This window comes from Tasmannia lanceolata, unplaced genomic scaffold, assembly GCF_043159265.1.
Source record: "Tasmannia lanceolata isolate RefF3 unplaced genomic scaffold, GAP_Taslan_0.1 ptg000015l, whole genome shotgun sequence".
NCBI classification, from domain to species: Eukaryota; Viridiplantae; Streptophyta; class Magnoliopsida; order Canellales; family Winteraceae; genus Tasmannia; species Tasmannia lanceolata.
Genome location: NW_027518692.1, coordinates 30,192,911 through 30,218,286, shown reverse-complemented (window position 1 = coordinate 30,218,286; position 25,376 = coordinate 30,192,911). Strand labels below are relative to the sequence as shown.

The following is a 25,376-nucleotide window of genomic DNA, read 5'->3' as shown; positions in this document are numbered from 1 at the left end:
AGATCTAAATGCCATGAAAACAAGGGATTTGCTCGCGTCAATCGCATAAGGCATTTCGCGGGCCGTCTGTTGCATGAGAGAGCAGCCACATCATGAATAAGACAAAATCTGTTGAAAGTTGAGCCTATGTGGCTGCTCTCTCATGAAACAGACGGCCTGCGCAATGACTTCTGCAATGGACGCTAGCAAATCCCTGAAAAAGAATAATTCTACAATCTAATACGGTTGAAAATTTCTGCAGTCTAGTAAAGTTGAAATTTTATCAAGTAACTGGAAAAATTATGATATTTTGTTTTACTCTAGAATAAAAACTCCATGAAAAATAAGGTACGCCCAAAAAAATAATTTTATAGGGAAACTTTTTTCCAAATAAACTTAGAAACTTTTTTTCAAGAAAACTTTTATGCTAGATCCAAAATTTCCTTCTTTGTAGGGTGAACACAAGCTATGCTACATGAGGGTAGTTTAATAATTTTCATGAACAAATTAAATGGTCAGGCATCAAGACCTAGGACTTTCCATAAGAAGAATGACTAAAGATATGAAGGAATCTGGCTTGGCTCCCATACCGCCCAAAGTGGGAGTGAAGATTGTTGGTCCTTTTCCATTCCAAGGAATGATTATGCTGCACATAAAAAACACAAGCATTTGAATGGCTTAAATTACTTTTAAATTATAAAATGCATTTATGCTGCCTTATGAAACTCACTTTTATCATGGTGGGGGTGTCTCATGTTTCCACTTTATTAAAATATTATTACTTTTCATAGGTCTCAATTTTCCTTATTCTCACCAAATATCTCCAAAATGTCCCTTCACTAGAACAGAATGTATTTGAAATTAAAATAGAAAATAAAGGTAATTATACAATTGATACATAACCATGAGAATTTATATGATGGGTGGCCGTGAAAACACGTGAAGTCTAAAAAAAAGTAGGTACGGCCCACTTTTTTTGATGATCCTAACCGTTCATCTGTTTGGGCACAACGTAAATAGGTTGTGCCCCAAAAATCATTTCCATAGGATGTTCCTAACCCTCCGAATATCCGTACCAGAGTGGTCTCTGCTTCACTATGTTGTAAGTTTGTTTATGCATGTATCTACAACTCTTGCTAACACAATGTTGCTTTTGGATTTTAAGAGCTGATTTTGAGTCTAAAACTGATTATTGGACTGAAAATTAAGTGCAAATTTGAGTCCAATAAACAGTTTTGAACTGAAAATCAATACTCAAAGTTCAAACAGAACAGGGCCTAATTTATCCTGAATCCTGATTGTAGGTTAACAGTGATACAACGAAACACATGGCTAAATCAATCATGGACCTCTCTCTCTGTCTCTGATAAACTTGTTTAAGGGCCATTAAAAAATGATTAACAGTTTTGTGGCCTGGATCATTTTTTTCCTTTTTTTCTTTATTGAGAAGATGTTGAGAATACATGATGTGCACTATAGTTTCGAAAGACACGAAGGCCATTTTGGATATCAGCTCATAGTAAACAACTTGTTATGGTGTGTCTGTCCACTCTAGAGGAAATATAGTTCCTTGGTATTGCTTGGGTTTCATGATTCAACTGAAGTGTCTTAAGTTAGTGAGGATGTTGTAGGGTGGCAGACAAACCTCGGTTCCCCCACAAGGCAACAGATTCCTAGCTAAACTGCTTAAGATCCAAATTGGATGATTAGTGAAGTGCCCAATCTATGATTTGGTGGTGGGCCCCTGCTGACGCCCAGTCATGTGTCACCTCCCCAACTTGACTATAAGCCAGAGATGTGTGACGGGCCCGTTGACGTGTTTTTTCGTGCCATTATTCTACGTGGGGTCAGCAGTGCAATTGGTTTTGATCCTGATTGATTGATTGAAATTAGTGATTTCCTCTCCGGTTTAAGGGTGTGTAATGAAGGTGTGGCCACGGTGATACAAGGGCCCACGGGTTTGAAGATGTGAAGGCAGGAGAGAGAAAAGAAGATCCAAATGTTGCTCTTCTTATTTTCTTTTTTTGCTTTTTCTCACTTTGATTGGTTCATCTGCATGTTAGCCGTCGACATGAGGGCTCAAAATCAGGTTTAAGCCGTGATGAAACCAAACATGTGGTGTGCCAGAGTCATTCATTAGGACCCATTGTTGTTGGATCATGGCATTAGTCACCTTGGAGGGTTGAAATGAAAATGATGGTGGCTTAGGCCATGATTGGCAACTAGGAATTTTTTTCATGGAATATTAACTTTACCAACTCTTGATAGAAGGGTAGGGAGGAAAGAAGAGGAGGATCACAAGTTTTTTTGCTAGGTTCTCTCTCTTTTCTTGGGAGGAAACTTGTACATACGATCGCTATATAGAAAGTGGTATGAGTATTACAAGAATCTTAAGTTATTCAAGGAACTCAATTAATATTCAAAATTCAAAAGGAGTAATTTAAGGAGAAAATGAAAATGCTTATAAAAAGAAATTAGGAAGGGATAGTACTAAAGTAGGATTGTTGGAGAAGTGATCAAAATATTCTTAAGTATGAAAATGACCATAATAACCTTATCTCATGGAAAGCCAGAATTGAAAAAAATCACATGGTAAAAAAATGTAAAAAAATATATTTTCTCATAAAAATGATCAAAAGAGAAGGAAATCATAAAAGCAATACACCTTAAAATGCCCTTACCCATAAAAATAATAATAATCAAAATGCCCCTATTTTCGATGTTAATCCTGATAAATTGAATATCAGGCCCAAAATTGATGTTTGACCCTTGTAGTGGGGTCCACAACATTTATTTATTTGGATCCACTATTGGGGCCCACAGACTTCCAATGTTGATGATGAAAAATTAGAATGTAAAAATTTTCAGGACTTCACAATCTCTCATTTCTTCAAGATTAACACAAACCTAATCACTCTGAATTGAAGTCCCTATTTGAGGAGCCCCATACATTTCCAGAATGACTCACAATCCGCTCAACTTCCCTAGAGTGACCCACTGTATCCGCTCAACTTCCCTAGAGTGACCCACTGTCCAGAAAGTCCCCAGAGGATTTAAAATCCCGCGTGACTACGCCCTCCCACTAAGGGAGTGTTTGGATCTAGGAGTACTTTTTTTCTTTTTTCTTTTTTCTTTTTTGTCGGACGAAACCCTTCGGGCGAGATTTATGGATGAAACCCTCTTTTGAAGGCCATAGATCCCAGCAAGATTTCTAGATGAAACCCTCATTCGGCCATGGATTAGAAGACAAAACTCTCATTACTGGACAAAACCCTTTTCCGCCAAAGATTTCTTGATGAAACCTCATTCTGCCATGGATTAGAAGACGAAGCAAAAAATTAGAGGTAGTTTTCCTGGGAGAGTTGCTGGTTTTAAAATACCAAGAATTTATATGGTGAGTGGCCGTGAAAACACGTGAAGTCTAAAAAAGTAGGTACGGCCCACTTTGTTTGACGATCCAAACCGTTCATCTGTTTGGGCACAACGTAAATAGGTTGTGCCACAAAAATAATTTCCATAGGATGATCCTAACCCTCCGATCTGAACTGATATGAATATAGAGATTTCCAAAAATCATTTATGGAATCTTCTACAGATCGGAGGGTTAGGATCATCCTATGGAAATGATTTTAAATGATTTTTGGGGCACAACCTATTTAGGTTGTGCCCAAACAGGTGAAAGGTTTGGATCATAAAAAAAAGTGGGCCGTGCCTACTTTTTTAGACTTCACGTGTTTTCACGGCCAACCATCATACAAATCTACTCTAATCTAACTACTATATATAAAGGAGGAATCGTGGGTTAAGTTCTTCCACCCTTTGCCGTTATTTCCGCTTGTGTCCCACTGCCATAATTCCAATTGTATCCCACATGTAAGGGCATTTGTGTCATTTACCGTTATTTCCGCTTGTGCCCCACCTTTTTGATCCACACGTCGGTATTACTCTTTTACCATTAACCCATTTGCCGGTATCTAACATCTGCCTCTACGAGAAATTATTTGAGGGTAAAATCGTAATCTACATACGAAAAGTACCAACACAGGTACCTATTTATGATAATTACGGCAAAAAATATCAAGAAGAGGTAAAGACATATGACCATGATGAAAGAACTACTTTATATTACTCATGAAAGACACTTGCAAAATATTGATAGATTCCGAGCACCTGAAGAGGAACAACAGTTATTATTTTTTTGAATGGTAAAAGAGGAACAACAATTATGGAAACCCCTATCGATTGGAGGGCTAGGATCAACCTATGGAAATGGTTTTAAGGGCACAACCGATGGATGTTGTGTTCCATCACATGGACGGTTTAGATCAACCTATAACCATGGTTTAAAATTTTGGTTTCGGTAACCGTTTCGGACCCCACCAAAACTAAAATTTCGGCGAAATTCAAAATTTGGTAATTTGGTTTGAAATTCCGGAGTGAATTTTGGACCGAAATTCCTAAATTTCAAACGAAATTTTGTACACTCTTTTTTAAAAATAAATAATGACATTTAATCGAAATTAATGAAATTTCGAACCGAAATCCGAAATTTTGGTCTGAAATTTGGTAAACGGCGAAAAATGAAATTTTGGTTTCAGTCCCCACTGAAATTTCTGTTCGGATTTCGGTCGAAATTTAAAACCATGCCTATAACCCTCTATAGATCGGAGGGTTCAAATCAACCTATGAAAATTATTTTTGGGGCACAATCTATGTAGGAAGTGGCCCATCCAAAAGAAATTTCTTTTCTTTTTATCTCGGATTTACACGTCAGCATTACTCTTTTACCATTAACTCCTTTGCTAACTCCTTTGCTGATATCTAACATATATCTCTATGATAAATTATTTCAGGGTAAAATCGTAATCTACATACGAAATCTACCGACACAAGGTGTGGGCCATACCATACATTTCAATAGAGTGAGGAGTGCGATCATCAAAATACGATGAATAGTGGCATTATCAAATATGGTAGTCAGGACATTAGCATTATATATAATTTCAAACCGTCGTTGTTGCTTGGATGTTCCCACGCAGGTCGGGTTCAACCCGAACCCGACGGGATCAACCCGAATTTGGGTTGGGTCGGGTTAAACTTTTTCGCAAATCGGGTTGGGTTAGGTTGGGAAACTCGAATTTGGGTTCCATATGAAGAAGTTCTGTATATTTGTGTTTTTCTTTTTCAATATTGAAATAGTCTCCACAGTCCACAATGGACGGTTTGTATAATCCTATGGTGCGGGCCATACCGTACTTGAATAAAGTGCGGGCCATAGCCTTTAAAATCCAGGGTTTTACAATCCTTGATTATAAATTCCATGTATCCAAACGGAGTGCAACTTGTGTCGGGTCACGTTGAGATTTTGCTAAAAACATGAAATGGAATAAACCTGACCCCTTTTTATGGTAATAGCTGAACCGGAATTCCCAAAAAGTCGACAAGTTTCACACCTAGATCTATGGGAGAGATTGCTCCGATGAACCCAAATAGGACTCGCTATGTAACAAGGGCTGTCCCTCATGAGTTTTGAGTTCCCTTTAAAACATTGTCGAGGGGGCGACAGGATGAACAACCATACATCCAATTTTGCCGTGGAAGAAACTTATCACCGTCCGATCAAGACCAGATAGTGATCCCAAGTGGGTCCACCTAATCGACCGTTGATAAGCGGACTTCCACTTCCCCGCTAAAACCGCACGATTTCTCAGGGTTTAAGGACTGCCCTCAAAGTTTAGGGTTTTATCTCTCTCTCTCTCTCTCTACATAACAGAAGAAAAGGGCAGATAAAACCCTAGAACTAGGGTTTTAGGTCTCTCTACAGAACCAGAAGAAAAAGGGAAGATAAAACCCTAGAACTAGGGTTTTAGGTCTCTCTTTCTTTTCTAGGGTTTAGGGTTTTAAGTCTCTCTACAGAAGCAGAAGAAAAAGGTAAGATAAAACCCTAGAACTAGGGTTTTAGGTCTTTCTCTACAGAACAGAAGAAAATAGAAGATAAAACCCTAGAAGTAGAAGAACCAGAAAAGCCATGAACTTCAGATTCCAGAATCTTCTCGGCGCACCATACCGAGGCGGAAACGTTGTCATTTCCGAAAATACCCTCCTCCTGTCTCCCATCGGCAACAGAATCTCCATCACAGACCTTTTAAAATCCCAAACCCTAACCCTACCCTGCGAGAGTTCTTCAAACATCTCCAAAATCGCAGTCTCCCCAGATGGAAACTTCCTCCTCACGGTCGATAACAACTCCAAAGCCCTCTTCATCAATCTCCACCGTCGGATCGTCCTCCACCGTATCTCCTTCAAAAAACCTGTCTCTGCCCTAAAATTCAGCCCTAACGGAACCCTAATCGCAATTGCGGTTGGAAAGCTCCTCCAGATCTGGCGTTCCCCCGGTTTTCGCAAGGAATTCTTCCCATTTCAATTAATCCGTACATTTGCTGATTGTGATGCTGCAATTACGGCCTTGGATTGGAGCCCTGATTCGAAATATGTTCTTGCGGGTTCGAAGGATTTGACGGTGAGGCTTTTTTGTTTGAAGAAATTGAAGGGTTCTAATAAGCCCTTTTTGTTTTTAGGGCATAGGGATTTCATAGTGGGTGCGTTTTTTGGTACAGAGAAGAAGACAAATAGGGTTTCTAGGGTTTATACCATTGCACGTGATTGCGCCATCTTTAGCTGGATTTTTAATCAGAGTGATTGTAATTTAGAGGAAAAACGAAATTTTGATGGTTCTGAAGGAGAAATTTTAGAGGAAAAAAGTAATTTTGATGGTTCTGAAGGAGAAAATTTAGAGGAAAAACATAATTTTGGTGTTTCTGAAGGAGAAAATTTAGATCCCCCCTCTCCGGGTACACCCGAGCAAAGGCCCTCTGAAACTTCAAATGAGAATGTGGAGAGTACTAATAGTAAAAAAAGGAAGAATTTTGATCCTATTGATGGTATGTTGGATGAAGAATATGAATTTCCTTTGCATAGAGGGAAATGGGAATTGTTGAGGAAGGATTTTTTTAATCAGGCACCTGCAAAGTTGACGGCTTGCGATTATCATCGCGATCTTGATTTGGTCGTTGTTGGGTTTTCGAATGGGGTTTTTGGGCTGTATCAGATGCCTGATTTTGTTTGCATTCACTTGCTTTCTATATCGAGGGAGAAGATTACGTCTGCAGTTTTTAACAAGCTTGGGAACTGGTTGACATTTGGGTGTGCGAAGCTAGGGCAGTTGCTTGTGTGGGAGTGGCGGTCAGAGAGTTATATTTTGAAACAGCAGGGGCATTACTTTGATGTGAATTGTGTAGCTTATTCGCCTGATTCACAACTTTTGGCTACTGGAGCTGATGATAACAAAATCAAGGTGAATGACTAATGCCTCACATCTGCTTTATGAATTATTTATTGGGTATTTCTTATGAGAAAACGGTTCCTACACATATGTGTAGAGAGTTCTCTACACACTAGCCTAAAATACAGTGGGGGCCCACATTGTTTGGGTGATCCAAGCCATCCATTTTAAAGGCCCTCACATAGATAGGGTGTCTACAAAAAGTCAGATCCATAGGATCATCCCAACCCTACGATTTGTGGAGGTAAAATGGATGTCTTTAAACCTTCACAAATTAGTCCATTTTTAGCCTCCACAGTTCGAATGGTTTGGATAATCCTATGGATCTGATTTTTTGTGGAGACCCTATCTATGTGAGGGCCTTAAAAATGAATGGTTTGGATCACCCAAATAATGTGGCCCCCACTGTATTTTAAGCTAGTGTGTAAATAACTTATCTACACATGTGTGTAGGAACCGTTTTCTCATTTATTATTTAGAATCTGGCTTGCTGTGCACTATAATATTTTGGAACCCACTGTGTTCTTAAAAATCTAGTGTTGATGGCAATCACTTTCAAAAAAGTGTTGATGACATAATGGTTATGTGCTGTTTATGCAAGGTTTAGATTAATTGAGAAAGACACATAACAACAATGAGTTTATGCAATCACTATTTGTTTATGAGTGAAACAGGTGTTTCCATATGTTTTGTGTTTTGTAGGATTTATACCGAAATTTCCATCCGAAATTGACATGTTTTAATTTTCCGGTATAACCAAAACACATACTTTAACCGAAACCTGAAACCTTGCTTAGAAGAGGATGCTATTTCCAAAGTAATCACCGTATGGCCAGTTATTTCACTCATGGATCGAGTAGCATTTAACTCACCCCCACATTCCATGTGATCTAGCAACAGTTCTTGATAGCATTAAGTTCAACCCACAAATTGCTTTGAAGGGAGTATCACTCTATCCATAAATGGCTGAGAAAGCCCATTTCTCGTTATCCGCTGTCCTTTTTAGGATAACTATCACCGAGAATTCTCTATTTTTTTTTTTATCAATGAGGGTAAATATACCTTAGTCCCAGGTCATTAAAATGCCACCAACAATCCCCACGGAGTCCAGAATAGAGAAGCCGGAAATTAAGGAGCCAACCAATTTCTCTAAGATCAGAAATGGAAAAACTTGCTATTTTAGTTTTCTGAAAGGAGAAAATTGATGGTTTACTCCTCTTTATAACACCACTCACATGAGTTTTATTTTTGGTCTGAGAACCCATATCCCTATTATTCCAGCTGAGGATCTTCACACGGACAAGACTAAAGAGCCAAATCCCCCTCCCACTAGAGCTGGAACATCTTTCGGATTTGTTCTGCAGAACAAATTGAGAAGCATAATGGAACTTCTATTTTAAAAACGAGAGTTTGTAGTTGGACTCCTATGGGAATCTTTATTAGTCAAGTACTTTTACGATCATCTAGTCCAAAATTCACTCCTGTCATCTGCAAGATCCGTTTGGAGATGTAAAGTGCCACTGAGAGTTGTCACTTTGTCTAGTTGATGCTGAGTATGCTGACTACCTGTTCTTAGATTGTGGATTCACGTGAGATCTGTGGCTTTTCATTTTTGGACTATTCAATGTGAGTTTGGTTTTACCCGGCCATATTGTTGACCACTCGTGGAATTTTTTCCCTTGGACCTTTAAAGGTAGGATTTATTGCTCGTATGGAAGGAAAGAAATATGAGAGTGTTTAAAGAGGTATGGATTCACATGAGATCTATGGTTCTTCGTTTTTGGCCCATTCGATGTGAGTTGGGTTTTACCCGGCCATATTGTTGACCACTCGTGGGATTTATTGCTCGTATGGAAGGAAAGAAACATGAGTAGTGTTTAAAGGGGTATGAAAAGGTGTTAGTGATATATCAGTATGTATCAGTATTATGCAATTAAAACAGCCGCGTTGACTGAAATCAAGCCTTTGTGGTTTTCCTATATGAATCCTAATTTTCAAACATTGTTTTATGTAGACGGGTCTGTTATTAGTATTACTAGTATATTCAGTGTAGGTGGAGTTACGATTCATTCTTTCATTTAAATTGCTTTCCATTCTTTTATGACTTCTACTGCTGCTCCCTATTTTGTTCCAGCATAATATTATATTGTTTGCTCTTTATTCAGTTCGCACATATTATACTTAAGCAGTATTATTAATTGTTTTTCATGACAGGTATGGACAGTTTCATCAGGTTTTTGTTTTGTAACATTCTCTGAGCACACTAATGCGGTCACTGCGCTCCATTTTATGGATGGTAACCATTGTCTCCTTAGTGCATCTCTTGATGGGACTGTTCGAGCATGGGATTTGTTTCGTTATCGGAATTTCAGGACATTTACTACCCCTTCTTCTAGGCAGTTTGTTTCTTTGGCATCGGATCAGAGTGGTGAAGTAATTTGTGCTGGAACCCTAGATTCATTTGAGGTAAATATATTCCTTTTTAGAACTTGGGCTGCTTCTTGATTGTTGACTATATTCCTGAAAAGGTTGTCTTTTTTTTTTTGAATGGTTCCTGAAAAGGTTATCTTGAATGTGGATTTTCAGATTTTTGTTTGGTCCATGAAGACGGGCCGTTTATTGGATGTTCTTAGTGGACATGAAGGGCCTGTTCATGGCTTGATGTTTTCACCAACAAATGTAAGTTGTGTTTGGATGTTTTCTAATTGTCAAAAGTGGCATACAAATCAGTATTCTATCAATAGTGGCTTAGATATTAGTATCTTATCCTTTTGTTTTCATTCAAAAAAAAATAAATATTGGTATTTTATCAGAAGTATCTTATGTCTGTTTTCTACTAATATTTCATACAAACTTCTAATTTTTAGTAATTGGTGGCTTTGTTTTCTTTAATTTGTCAGTCTTTTAAAATGTTTTTCTAAAGCTTACATTTTGTTGAATACATAAATTTTAAGGCAATCTTTACTTCCTGGTGGATCATAAGCTAATTCTTATGGTCGTGGTGGTTTTAAATTTCATCCGGAATCCGAAATTTCAGCCGAAATATTTCAGTTTCGGCCAAGGATGAAATGAAATTCACAATGAATAAATGTTAAAGATTTCAACCGAAATTTTAAAAATTTCCACCAAAATTTTAAGATTTTCACCGAAATCTTATAAATTTCGGTGGAAATTTTATGAACACTGAAATATTATCTTTTTTTTTTCTTTTACATAATTTTGGCTGAAATTGCGACCGAAACTGAAAAATTACCACCGAAACCGACATTTAAATCCATTCTGATGGTCTTTTATGTGACGTCAAGGCGAGGAGGAATATTATGTTCTCTTTTTACATGTAGGCAATTTTAGCTTCATCGTCATGGGACAAAACCGTTAGGCTATGGGATGTTTTTGAAGGAAAAGGCGCGGTTGAAACATTTCCACACACACATGATGTTCTCACAGTGGTTTATCGTCCGGATGGAAAGCAGTTAGCTTGCAGCACATTGGATGGTCAAATTCACTTGTGGGATCCTATAGATGGCCTGTTAATGTACACAATTGATGGTCGCAGAGACATTTCCGGTGGGCGGCTGATGACTGATCGGAGATCTGCGGCTAAATCAAGTTCAGGGAAATGCTTTACAAGCTTATGCTATTCTGCTGATGGAAGTTACATTTTAGCTGGAGGTAGTAGCAAGTACATTTGTATGTACGATGTTGCAGATCAGGTTAGTTAGCATGCATTTATAAGTTATGGTTTTAACTTCTTTCTCTCAATGTCTTATTTGTTTGGTCTAGCTTTACTTGATGTTCCATCAGATTTGATTGGTTTAAGTGGGTTGCACACAATCTATTTCAGCACATATATATAAGAATAGGGCTGCACCAGGGTCAGGTTGGGTTGGGTTTTTCAAAACCCTAGCCCAACCCTGGATCCCATTATCTCGGCCCTTACCCGCCCTGACCCTGAGTCAAGGCCGAAAAACCTCAACCCATTGCCCGCCCTACAGGGCTCAGCGCGGCCCTAGCCCGCCCTGATTGGGAAGGGCCGGGCCGGGCCTGATTGACCCTAGTGCAAATACCTGTTAAGAGTGCCAAATATAAAGCAACCACATATCATATAGAACAGAATGATCAATAAACAGAGACAGGGAACAAAATAAGACAATATGAATTCAACAACATGACGGGCAGCAGAGACAATTAATAATAATAATATAAAGAAACATCAATCCAAGATAATAGAAAACATTAGCAAAAGAAACATGCACAGATGGTTCAATTCTATAATAGAAAACTTAGGGTCGGGCCGGGTCAGGGTTACCCGAGGCATTAACCCAGAATCCGACCCGACCTGAGTCAGGGTCTAAAAAATGAACCTTGACCCGCCCTCAGAGCTGGAAAATTCAGCCCTGACCCTATTCGGGCTCAGGGCTGACAAGGCCAAACTTGCACCCACCCCTATATAAGAAGCTCACTAGACTCAGAGGCCATAGGCAACGAAATTGCTAAGCCCGTGACAACTAGCATCACATAGCTTTTGGGTTTTGGTTTATTCTTTCTTTCTAAGGATGTCCTGTTGAGTTCGAACTTTGTCTGCACTAGAAATGTTGTGTACTGCCGGGAGGGTTTTTGTTATGGGGTTGCATAATGCATGGGTTTGGAAAATGTGTTAATTCAGAGAATATATTCTGTTTGCACTAGGGGATTTTGAAAACAACATACCATCTTTGACAATGGATGTTTGGATCTCTTAGTTATTATTACTTAATTTTGAGTCAAGGTTTTAAATTTTGGTATTGGTTTCGGTCGGCATGGAAACAGAAACATTTCGGTTTCCGTGGAAATCTTGTAAAATCACATAAACGTATGGAAACATATGCAAATGATGAAATTGTTTAATCTTTTAAAAAGCATGTGCAAATGATGGAATTTTAAGATGAAACTTTGGGAAATGCTAGAATAAGCACAAAGCAACAAAACTATCCATAATGGGTTAATCACATCGAACACCTAGTGACATGCGTTGCCGCACATGCATAGAACAGTAAAGTCAATAAAGAAGTACAATGTAAAGAAGTATAAGAAAGTACAATGACTAGTCTCCCCTCTTAGGGCATTAGCCCTATGCCAATGCCACAGTTACATGGTATTATTGGTCCCATGCCGATCTAACATCCCATGCATAAGATACGGTTACTTCGTTGTGCAGTTCAATGATGTTGCCTGTCCAATATCTTTCTCTACATTAATGAAAATGAAATACAAATCAGCCATTCAAAAAAGAAAGAACGAAATGAAATACAAATCATAACATCTTTCCATTTTTTTTGTCGCTCCGACCATTTGGGTTGAATTTCGGTCAAAATTTCCGGGACACAACAACATAAAGGGAAATCTTGTAGATTTTGTTTTGGTGGGGATGGAAATGGAAACATTTTGGTCATTTTGGAGATATTTTGAACCATGTTTCCAGTATCTTTTAGTGAACTATTAAAATTGTTAATTTGTAAGATGTAACACCAATATTTGCATGCAAAAAAGCTGCCCCACTAATATAGTCATGGTAATCATGGTTATAAATTTGAACCGAAATTTGCACAAAACAACCGAAATGTTTCTATTCCCATCTCCACCGAAACTCGTATCAAAATTGAAACGCATCTCAAAATCAAAACCACAAGTATATTTATTGTGTACTACATAAATATGTGTTAATGGCATGCGAAATGATGTGCATGTGTATTATTTATATATGACTTGCATGTGAAATATGGTATGCACTGAATTATCTAACATGTGTGATCAGTGAATGTCACTCGGCATCCTATGTTGTTAAATCATCACAAGTGTTCTTTTTTACTCATGTGATGGCTTTTGAATGTATTTTTGCGCTTATTCTATCACTTGTTGTAGTTCTATCTCAAATGTCCATCATTTGCATATGTTTTCATGCTTTTCTGTGATTTTACAGGATTTTCTCCCAAATTTTCATCTGAAGCCGATATGTTTCCGTTTCTGTCACGACCGAAACATATACTTAAATTGAAACCTGAAATCTTGATGGAAATTAATTGACATATGTATATATTTGCATGTGTATTGTGTGTATCACTGTTTAAAAACTTCTCATGTTAATCGTCGACTGGCCTTATTTGATTCCCTTTTACCTTGCCGGGGCATCCAATTCTGGGTTTTACCCTATGAAGTCAATCGAAACTCCTTTGACTCGCCTGAGTTAATGAAAAATTGACTGTTTATCTTTGTCTTGCCCGAGTTGACTTCCTTTCACCGCTACGGAGATCTCAGCTTAGTTCAAGTTTTGAATCAGCTGTATCTCTGTGTGTTCTCGCTCTCTGTGTTTACATACATACATCTATAAGAGATACTAACCTTGTTTCTTTCCATTGTCATTCATTTTCTTTCCAATTTTTTTAATTGAAAAACCTTTTCTTTATAGTTCATATTTTTTTTATGGTGGGGCCCAACATTTTATAGTACCGAAGCATAGCATTTGTGGGGACCACCATTTTACACTTGATTTGATGGGCTCTCCACCTTTACCAAAACCCATGAATATGCTGGGGCCCACCATTTTACACCTCATGTTATGATGGGAGGGACCCAACATTTTGTACCTCATGTTTGATGTGGTGGGCTCACTATCTTCACCCGAACCCATGCATAGGGTGGGTCCCACCATTTTACACCTCATGTTTTGACGGGATGGGGCTACCGTTTTACACCTCGTGTTTTTTTTTTTTTGGTGTTGGGCCTATCATTTAACACCTCATGTTATTGATGGTGTGTGGCCCACCATCTGTACCCAAATGCATTAGGGTGGGACCATCATTTTTTAGATATTGTGGGGCCCACTATTTTACAGCCATGCATAGCATGGACCCAGAATTCTAGTGTATATGTGTATGAGATGATATATTTTTTTGAATGGTTAAAATTTATTAAAAAGGGGTCCGAGATAGTCAGAATACAGTAGCAAAGAAAGAAAAAGAGAAAGAAAGGAATAATACAATGAGACGAGCAAGAAATAAAACACCGATGTCAGGGAGGAAGAAAGCCAAATTGCTCAAGATCTTTTAAGAGAACCCCTTCCCTGGCCAACCTATCCATCTCCCCATTAGCCGACCTCTGGATGTGACAGAAGGAGATAGAGAGTTACCCAACAAATCCTTTTATCTCCTCAAAAAAGTCTGCAAATCTTCAGGGGAAAGCATGAGTTCCACTCAACCATTGGATGACATTCAAAGAGACACCTTCAATCAATATGAGATGATAATATTAAAAGGATAAAGAAATTGCGGCAGGAGTAGAGATTGCCCCACACACAGCGAATCCATTTACATACTCTCTCAGTAGCCTACCGGCTATGCCATTAGCCTTTCCTACAGTATGTAGAATGGAAAAAATTAATCATCTACTTATATCATAGTTCTAATAATTCTCCAAGTCTCAAGCCATGAATTGGTGCCCCTTTGGTCATATTCGACATAACACCCTAAACTAAAGATCAACCTCACAGTCATTAGTGAAGATCTAGAGGCAGTGAGAAGAGCACTGAGAAGAGCACATTTAATCGTCTCTCCTATATGCCAAAAATGACGCCTGTTTGATTGAAATTAGTTCTCTTGGGAGCGCCACCGGTCCATGGAGACTCGCTGGATATATTAACAAGATCAGCAATTTGGTTAGAGAGCAGGATTTTGAGTTTGCTCAAATGCCGAGAAGTGCTAATGATCTTGCTGATAAATTGGTTAAATTGAGGTTTTGATAGATCCCAAATGTAGTCAGGACCTTTGTTACCCATTCACTTCCATTTGTAATTTTTTTTTTTTTTTGAATGGTAATCCATTTGTAATTCTTTTGTTTCTTAATAAATTTGTTATCTTCATAAAAGATGGTACTTTGTGATTGCTGATAAAAATCCTCTATATGGAATAAGAGGCTTTGTAATGACTTGAGATACATGTACATGTTGTCTGGCTATATAATTGTTAATTAGTTTGAAGAATTTCTTAAAAAAAGTTTAATGAATTCGAGATCCTGCAGTTTTTTAATGTTTCATATGAGATTGCGTTAGCAGCTCATTTTCTTATTTATTTTGCCACAACTTAGTGATTGCTTCTGATGTGCTATTGTTAACAAACACTAACCCAAGATGAAAAATTGATTAATATTTTTTTGTTATTAACGAATCCTTTGGAAATCGCTGTCTTGTTTTTCCCAACATTTTGGAGGTATTTTAAGTTCTGTCATTTTCAATGAAAACAGTACATTTTCTTTTCAACCTCCGTTGATTTATTATTCAGATTCCCTAGATAGTGAAGTGGTTGTGTGTATCGACCGAATGATTGCTCCCATTTTGTACTTATCTCCCAAGTCAAAAATATCGTTCTCGGGAATTCCTCTGCAAGGGAAAATCTCGGGATATATAAATTTGTTTTATTTATTTTTGGGTTTATATCGGGAAAAAATGATAAAAATAAAATTATTTAAAAATATATAAATTTAGGAAAAATAAAAATAAAAGATAGGGAGATGATATTTTCACCCCCTTGCATTACTTGCACGCTCCCCTTATAACGTGATTTGACATGAAAAGTGGGAAACTTTATGTCAAATCATGTTATAAGGGGAGCGTGCAAGTAATGCCAGGGCGGGGGGGGGGGGGGGTGAAAATATCATCACCCTAAAAGATATCATGATATTATCACGGTAAATGAAAATATTGCTATATTTTTTAAATTCTCATGATTATTTTGGGATTTTGTCATTTTATCAAAATGTCGCGATAAAATCGCTATATTTTGAAAATGTCGGAGATATCTGTGAAATCATGTTTCCAGCCAATCGTACCATTTCAAAAGAAAAAAAAAGCCAATCGTTGTCTTGTCAGTTTTTTTTTTCTATTACATTATTTATTTATTAATGGAGAATGGTTAGCTGTAAGTCTCTAACAATCTTTGCTTGACAATGCATTTGGCCATCCAATGTTACAACAGGTATTACTGCGTAGGTTTCAAATAACCCACAATCTCTCTCTGGATGGAGTTCTCGACTTTCTAAATTCTAAGAAGATGACAGATGCCGGCCCACTGGATTTAATTGATGATGATAATAGTGATATAGAGGAAGGGATTGATCGACAGACAAGGGGGAAATTAGGGTATGATTTACCAGGATCGATGCCCAACCATGGGCGGCCTATTATTCGAACAAAATGCCTGAGGATTGCACCAACGGGAAGGTGCTGGGCAGCAGCAACAACTGAGGGAGTTTTGATATATTCAATAGATGATTCCTTTGTCTTCGATCCCACTGATCTTGATATGGATATTACACCAGAGGTATCTTACTTGTTAGATGACTATACATATCACATAGAGGGGGGAAACTTGTTGATCCTCTTGCATGCATGGATTCAAATTTCGGTTTCCAATTCTTTTTTTAAATTGTTCATCTTTCGGCTGAAATTACCCAATTTCGTACGAAATCTATGCTGAAATCCTAAATTTTGAAATTTCGGCCCCAACCGAAATATCGGATTGCAGCCGAAATTTAAAACCATGCTGGCATGTCAGGACTGTTGGCAATGTTTTTAAACTTTATTTGATTAACTATCGTCGATATTTTCTTCTCTTTACGTGAGAGGTTATCTTGTTCTATGCTTTTAATTGATTAGTTTGCATGATTATAAAAATTTATTCCCTTGTTGTTGCTTGAACAACTAGGGCATCAATGAATTTTAGATATCACATGTATTTGTTATCTTGGCTTGCTCATTTTAACTTGACGGCATCATCGGCCTGTTTGCTTGTATGCAGTTTAACAGACAACAAACTGCTGTTTGCTTTATGTGGGCCTCTGATGATGGATAGTTCCATTATAAAAAAAAAATTCATGTCAAATAGTTGAATAAACAATTTTGATTAGTGCAATGTGCTTTAACCTTATGTTTTTGATATTGATACCATTATTCAGTTAGTATCAGTGTGACACTTGTTTTTTTTTTGGAAGATCTTTCCATTTGCTCCTGTAATTACTTATGCACGGTCATGGTTTTAAACTTTGGCCAACACATGTCAGTTTCGGACGACATGTATCGGTTTTGGATGGGACCGAAGTCCGAAGTTTGATTCCTTTCTATAGATGCACTTAACCAGAAACCCCATACTCACAAGAAATATTAATGTCCATTCCATTAATAAGATGACATGCCTATAGGTGTTTTGATCTTTTTAAACTATTACGGATTGTTGTTTTGCTTATGCAGTAGTTTCTTGGTGTGTATTAAACTATTAGTTTTTATTCTAGCATTTATCGAAGTAATTTTAAATTTCCATCAGTTCCTTGGACTTCCATAAATTTTCATGATTTTTACAAGATTTCTCTGGGCTTCTATAATCTTCCATGAAGTACTTCCACTTCCGTTTGTTAGGGTTGAATGCGGATCATTTCTAGATGGGTCCCACATCTTCTTGGACCTTCTTGAATCTTCGGAAGATGATTGATTATGGCTGATGGTGTCATGGATTATCCCCATCATGTCAAACCATGTTAATCTCATATATTGATATATGTGAATGCATTTTTGTACAGGCAGTTGATGCAGCACTTTCTGAGGATCAACCCCAACGGGCATTATTGCTCAGCCTCCGTCTAAATGAAGACTCTCTAATTAAAAAATGCATTATTGCTGTGAAACCACTGGATATACCGGCTGTTGCCTCCTCCATCCCTTTCAAATATTTGCAGCGGTTAATCGAGGCATTTTCTGATCTTTTAGAGAGCTGTCCCCATTTGGAATTTATCCTTCGATGGTGTCAGGTCTGTCTCATGGATGTTTCTTTCGATATCTCTAACTATTTATTTAATATCTGGGCTTGCTATCAATGCTAATGCATGTCACATCTCAGCACTATGTATTGATTGTTTTTTTTTTCTTTTTTTTGCGCAGGAGCTTTGTAAAGCTCATGGTCACTCTATTCAGCAGAGCTCTAGAAGTTTGCTCCCAGCTCTAAGATCCTTGCAGAAGGCAATTACTAGATTGCATCAGGATCTGGCGGATACTTGTTCTTCCAATGAATATCTACTTCGATATTTATGCTCAACAGGTGTCAAAAACTAATGCGGACAAGTGCCAAGTTGCTAATTCCCAGGTAAGGATTGGTGAACAAATTAAAAATCTACTTCAGAGTTGGGGTTTTAGAAGTTTTCAGCATTCTGCCTTGGTTTTCCTTTGAGATAGTGATTATGTTACTGCAGTTGTTATTCATTCCATGCTGATATTAGGCGGAAAAAGATTATGTTGGAAGCATGGGTTTATATTTCAGTTTCGGAAATTTTGGCCGAATCCCGAAATTTTGGCTGAATCCGGTAAAAAAAAAGTTATTAATTTATTATTTCTGAAATTTCGCAAAATACTATATTAAAATAAAAATCAATTTGTAGAAATTTTGGTTACGGTCCCAACCAAGGTTTTAAATTTCGACCGAAATCCAAAATTTCGGTCGGTTGAGAGTGAAACCGTAAATTGGGTGAAATCAAAACGCTACAAAGTTTCGACCGAAATTTCGAAATTTCTTTTTCCCCAAAATTTCAGGCCGAAATTTAAGGAATGTCTCCAAAAAATCTGATTTTAATTAATTATTTAATATTATCACAAAATTTCAGCCGAAATTACCGAAATTTCAAAAATTCCGGTGAGGACCAAAAAGCATTCCAAAACCGAAATTTAAAACCTTGGTCCCAACCGAATCCGAAATTTAAAACCATGGTTGGAAGCAATAGTTGGCAACATGATTGTATAACAGGCTAGTGGGAATTTTTTACAAAGAATTTCTTATCGCCCATTTTGTACTTTATAGATCCTCTCAAATTGTAATTCGATATGGCTGAAATTATACTAAAATGTTACTTAATTAACTCAATAACCATCGTGCCTAGGACAAATACCCATAAGGATTGGTGGACAAATATAAAAATCTACTTTAGAGTTTGTTTTTTCAGAAGTTTGCAGCATTCTGCCATGGTCCTTTGAGAAAGTGATTACGTTACTGCAGTTCTTATTCATTCAATGCCGATATTATGCTGAAATAGAGGATGTTGGAAGTAACAAAAAATTTGATATGGTTCTTTTGTAATTTATGATCCTATCAATTGGGAGATCGATATGGCTGAATTTATACTAAAATAGTAAAATGGTCCTTAATTAACACAATAACCATCGTGCCTAGGATTAATACCCACAAGAACTCATAATTCAAATGCAGCTGACTCCATGATTAATAGGTAGGAGTGTAGGACATAATAGATAAGTTTGTGTTATTGCAAATTCCGTTTACATTTGAATCACAGTAGCATGACTGGAATATTATTGTGACTGATGTAAAATTATGGTAGTATTAGGCAAATAAAAGGGGTTTAACCCACAGTTACGAATTGATACTGAATTGGAATTCATATGATAGGTCAATTCAGATAGAATTGTAAATGTATCCTAGATATAAGGTTCATTCGAATTTTTCAATCAGAAAAGTAGGAATTGACTTATCATCTGTTCCCAATCCACACCCATTCAAATTCCATGAGTCAATTGATCTGGGCATATTGGATACGAGTGCCACGATGCTCATTGACATATGAATTAAAATGTCAGTATTCTAAAAGAATATAATATTTATATTTTAAAGGGAAAATGCAGGTATCGAGAGCAATTATCCATGAAGAAAACATAGCAACATTAATTGGAAAAGGAAGAAGGTGAACAAGAAAAAGAAGGGGAACTACCACAAAATACCTTGTCAAAAAAGAAAGAAAGAAAGAAACGGATGTAAATGGAAGTTCAGCATGCTTCTTGAATCTACAACTATGACATAATTGGGACTCTGGAAGTTTAGTACAAGAGACACAAATATAAGATTGGGACACTTACGACTGTTAGTGTGACCTATACAATGATGCTATCCCGAAAGTGATGGAGAGGGCTTCAATCAAAGTGATGAAGATATGGACTCGTCAACATCCAGAAGAAAGAAACGGGAACTACCACAAAATACCTTGTCAAAAAAGAAAGAAAGAAAGAAAGAAAGAAAGAAACGGATGTAAAAGGAAGTTCAGCATGCTTTTTTTTTTTTTTGAAATGGAAGTTCGGCATGCTTCTTGAATCTACAACTATGACATAATTGGGACCCGGGAAGCTTAGTACAAGAGGCACAAATATAAGATTGGGACACTAACGACTGTTAGTGTGACCTATACAATGATGCTATCCCGAAAGTGATGGAGAGGGCTTCAATCAAAGTGATGAAGGTATGAACTCATCAACATCCAGAAGAAATACGTTCTATGATGAGCACCCTTAACATGAAGAGTCCCCGATTTCGTGTCCTTAACAAAACATAAGATGGTGTAAAACAAAAGTAACATGGAAATTGTAAATTAAATTGGGTTGCAAATAAGTCATTCAAAAAGGAAAAAAGTGGGAGAGAAATAACAATTTATGCTGAATGCCAGGAACTAAGTACATGCCAGGAACATGAGTGGATCCAAAAATATACATAATGGAATTAGTATGGAGATGACAGATGGGTCGGGACTAGGGAGAGAATTTGTGGATTAGGGTCCAAAAATACACAAATATCCAAAAATATTCGTCACTCATAAACATGCACGAAGAACCAGAATACGGAACTAACGAAGAGAAATTGATTGTCATCAATCATATGGGGATTGGCACCTGTATCAACCACCCAAGAAGATTCGGACGGAGTATAAAGAGAAATTTAACATCCAATGTGCAAGATCCGTATGAGGAAACTTTAGGTACTCATAGTTCTATCGATGATAATACTAAACAACAATGTGGTTCTGACCACAATTGTCCAAAACGCCTTGGGAGGTGGGAAATATGTTTCCCCATAGAAGCAATTTGGTAACGAAAAGGAAATGTGAAAAATTTTGGGAAAACATTTCCGAAATGCATGGAAAATGTATGGGGAACACGTGAGAAACAGAAATTTATGTAAAACACGCGTGAAGCACCCGAGAGACGTATGCGAAGCATCCAGAAAATGTATGTGAAACAGATAGGGAATGTATGTGAAAATGTGAAATGAGCAGGAAACGTTTTGCAGAAGTCATACCACTAAAATTGTGAAATACATATTAAAAAGGAAAATAACAGTATGCTATGATCCGTGGACACATATTTGTATGTCAAGTGTTGACACAAATTCAAGGTGTTCAACATGGCAACTCCTAAAAGTCTAGAAATAGGGATTCGCCCATACATGTACATACATATAAAATTACGGATTACTAATCATAATTTGCAAAAAGATAAATATGATATTCTTTTAACAAACTAATAAATCTTAGGATTAAGAAAATTTTGGAGTTATCTGCATTTCTTCTTACATGTATATTTTGAAGAATAATAGAAGGGGACATATGGAAAACTATTTAGCAATATGAAAAGGAAAACACTTTTAAAACGGGATCCCATTTCGAAAATAAAGACGGTGGTGAAATTGACCCATGATTTGGTCAATTTCAAAGTGATTTTTAGCATTTGTAGGGATTCGTGCCCCCTTCTTTGTCTTTTGCGCACGTCACGAGAGAGACCCTCGTCTTTTTTTCCAAACGGGATTCCTGGTTTGCTAGCAACCCTCATATGAAAATAAGACAACTCATGTCATTGGCATTCCTTGGAATGTATGTGTAGTTGAGACCATGGTTTTAAATTTCCCAGAAATTTCCTCGAAATGATCGAAATATTTCCATTTCCATCATTATTGAAACAAAATCTACATGAATCACTTCCACTGTCATTATTTCCCTGAAATTTCGACCAAAATTCTCGAAATTCGATCAAAATTCCATTGAAATGATCGGAACGACAAAAAATGGAAAGTATGTTATGATTTGCATTTCATTTCAATGACGCAGAGAATGGTATTTAGTAGGCAACATCATTGAAATACATAGCAAAGTAGCCGTTTCTTATGCACGGGATGTCAGATCGTCATGAGACCAATAATATCTTATTACTCTACGTGGTATTCACATAGAGTTGGGTCCTTAGAGGGGAGACTAGTCATTATACTTCTAGTTAATTATATTGTACTTCTTTATTGACTTTACTGTTTGAGACATGTGACAACACATGTCACTAGGTGTTCGATGTGATTAAGCCATTTTGGATGGCTTTCTTGCTTATTTGATGGTTTCTAAGTATGTAGTGCTTATCCTAGCATTTCCCAAATTTTCATCATTTGAATATGTCTCCGTACATTTCTTTAATTTTACAAGATTTCCACTGAAACCGAAATGTTTCCCTGCCAACCGAAAACCGAAACCCAAAATTTAAATCCTTAGATGAGACAATATCTTGCTAAGACGTTGACTTCCAAAAATTAGCCAATCTTGATGGTCCCCATGCTGATTTCTTATCCATTCTATCACATTCATCTAGTCTCCCTCCACCCACAACATTATGTTCGGATCCTCAAAAATTTGTAGATTGGTTAGGAATGCCCACAATTCCTCTTTATTTGAGTCTGTAATCCCAAGAAGTTCGGAGAAGCTTTTATAATCTCCCAAATCTTATTTAAAGACCCCTCCAACACTTACCAGTCCAACGTTCCACATGAAGGCAGAGGATTCAACCTTGCCTCAACCCTATCTACCCAATGATTACTCAAACACCATCTTCCTTTTTTAAGCTTATAACCTTTCCACAAACCACTCAATTCTTTCCTCTCACTTGAAGACCTAATGGTCGATCAATTTTTCTTGCACCACGGAAGATTCTCATATTTCTTCTAAGTTCCAACTGAAATAGAGTAAACAATTGGATAAAAACTATTTTTTTAGGATATCCTTTATCTCCGAAGGGCCTTTTCTGACCATGCCACAAAAAATATTGACGATCAATCGAAAAAAAAAACTCACACCAAAGCACTAGAGGACAATGGTCCACATCTTATGTCCCACACATAGAAGCACGAAGCGGGGGCGGGGAAGCGGGAGGTCTAGTAGAGTCTAAGGTTGGGAGCGTTAATGTAATATTTTCATCGCATGTATTTCAAAATTCAAATACATCAAAAAATAGTAATTTCATACTCTCTTCGTATAAATCTTTCAAAATTTTAGTACATCAAAAGTAGTAATTTCTATCCATCTTCATTTTCATGCTCTCTTTCCTCATGCCTTCGGAATATTCCTTTGTGCTTGCTCCGATGAAGTGCTTTGAACAGTTGGAGGAGTTTGATGCAAGCAAGTTGGTGCTGATAGTACTAATGGGGTAATAGGAGCAAGTCCGAATATACCATGACGCTCACAACCTTAAACTCTTCTAGGCCCCATTCTTCCCCTTCCCCTTCTCCTTCCCCGCCCCCGCTTCTTGCTTCTATGCCTCCAGTTGTCTTAGCTGTTAGGCTATCAGTCCATCTTCTATTTTTCCTCTCCAGACTCTGGTTTAATCTTGGATTCCATTTTTTTATTTTTGTACTATATTAGCGTCTACTTTTATGGACCATATGGAGTTATTTTAAATTTTTCTATATTTATATTTTCTTAAAATATTTAATTTTTCTGATATAAACCCGACAACAAATAAAATATGGCGAGATGTGTACCCTTCCTAAGAAATTCCTGAGAAGAATAACTTGTGACGGCTCATTAGGTACATATTTTCGAAGAGGAACTTTCCAGCATGATGGCACTGTAAGGGGATTCAAAGAGTGTAATAGCGTGGGCAAAGAGGTTGTCTCCAGGCCGACGGAGATTAGTGAGATTTATTATGCAAGTATTAGATACCACTTGGATGACATCTTCATCTTTCAAACACATTCCAGGATCACTCAAATAGAGTGGAGAGAGCCAGGTTAACCTTTGGGAACTCGGTTCTATTATAAGGAATCTTGCTTTATTTGTGATGTTGATGGATTTTTCTAGTTCTTCTTGGGACATCTCACCCCCTTTTCTTTACTCTTAATAAAGTTCCATGTTATCACTCAAATAAAAGTATATCATTTAGTTTCTTGCGGAAAAATTGGTTTTATTCTAAACCATCCTTTTTCTAATTGTAACCTATATTCCATACCATCCAATCTTCTGTTCTCCATGTAATGTTTTGTGAGACATTGTACTGCTTTTTCAAGTGTGACCAAGGCGTTCAGAAATTCAAAGTCTTACTATCAAAATTTGATTTAAAATTTTTCTATTTCCCATTGGATTACTTTAGATGCGGTTCCTATATCATGGCCTTCCTGTTTTGTTGGATGGTCTTGTAACATTTGATCATTGAGGCATTTTCGTGTCCGGAATCAAACTCTTCTGCATTTTCTACAGCCCTCACTTGGTGAAACGTTGTTAACTCTAGTCTGCCATAAAATTGTATTATTTTGGCGCACATGCATTTGATATGTCTACTTACAAAAACTACCTGCTATTTATGTTGTGATTGGTCATGGTTTTGATTACTTAGGTTTCATTTGGTTTAGGCAATTGGGATGCTTTATGTCAATGGAACCTTTTGGTTGAGGGATCGTGGCCAGAGATAGTGACCAGCAAATATTTTGGGAGACCTGTAAAGGCGGGTGCCACCTGGCTTTCTAATGAATTTCCTGTAATTCTGGTCTCATTCCTCATCAATTTGTTGCCCGCCACTGTCGGTTTCATGCACTCCACTCGAAGGCTTGTTTGAGCTTATTCACTAACAGGTGCATGTGTATATGTCTCACTATAATAGATTGTTTAATTTGGGATGTCTCTTTGTTTTGCATATCTTTGATTTACAGTTGAATGCGGTATTTATGTTCCAGTCATGGAAGTGTTGTGATGGTGTATTATTTAGTTGTTGGACTTTAGTTAAAAATAGGATTGCATAGACCAAAGAACTGGGCCAGGCATTGGTAGTTGTCCGTTCAAATCATACTCATTTTTACCAAGAAAATTGAAATCCTGTCTAAACCTTTCTCTTGGATTCTATATTCATTTAGTATATGCTTATATACAGCTGTATTAGATGCTTTTGATTTATTCTACA

At 37.3% G+C, this 25,376-nt stretch overlaps 1 protein-coding gene across 1 annotated transcript; it reads left to right on the top strand.

Moving 5' to 3' along the window:
- The first annotated feature begins 5,531 nt into the window (after positions 1 to 5,531).
- Positions 5,532 to 25,376, top strand: PWP2 (periodic tryptophan protein 2). Its single transcript, XM_077354715.1, has 8 exons — positions 5,532 to 7,333; positions 9,536 to 9,787; positions 9,908 to 10,000; positions 10,663 to 11,034; positions 16,327 to 16,671; positions 17,924 to 18,151; positions 18,282 to 18,483; positions 24,832 to 25,376. The coding sequence occupies exons 1-7, from the start codon at positions 6,008 to 6,010 to the stop codon at positions 18,450 to 18,452; spliced, it is 2,787 nt and encodes a 928-aa protein (XP_077210830.1). The 5' UTR covers positions 5,532 to 6,007; the 3' UTR covers positions 18,453 to 18,483; positions 24,832 to 25,376.

Coding starts and splice junctions, on each gene's coding strand:
- PWP2 (XM_077354715.1), top strand. CDS start 6,008: ATGAACTTCAGATTCCAGAATCTTCTCGGCGCACCATACCGAGGCGGA. Junction 7,334..9,535: donor CTGATGATAACAAAATCAAG/GTGAATGACTAA, acceptor TTTTCATGACAG/GTATGGACAGTTTCATCAGG. Junction 16,672..17,923: donor ATATGGATATTACACCAGAG/GTATCTTACTTG, acceptor ATTTTTGTACAG/GCAGTTGATGCAGCACTTTC.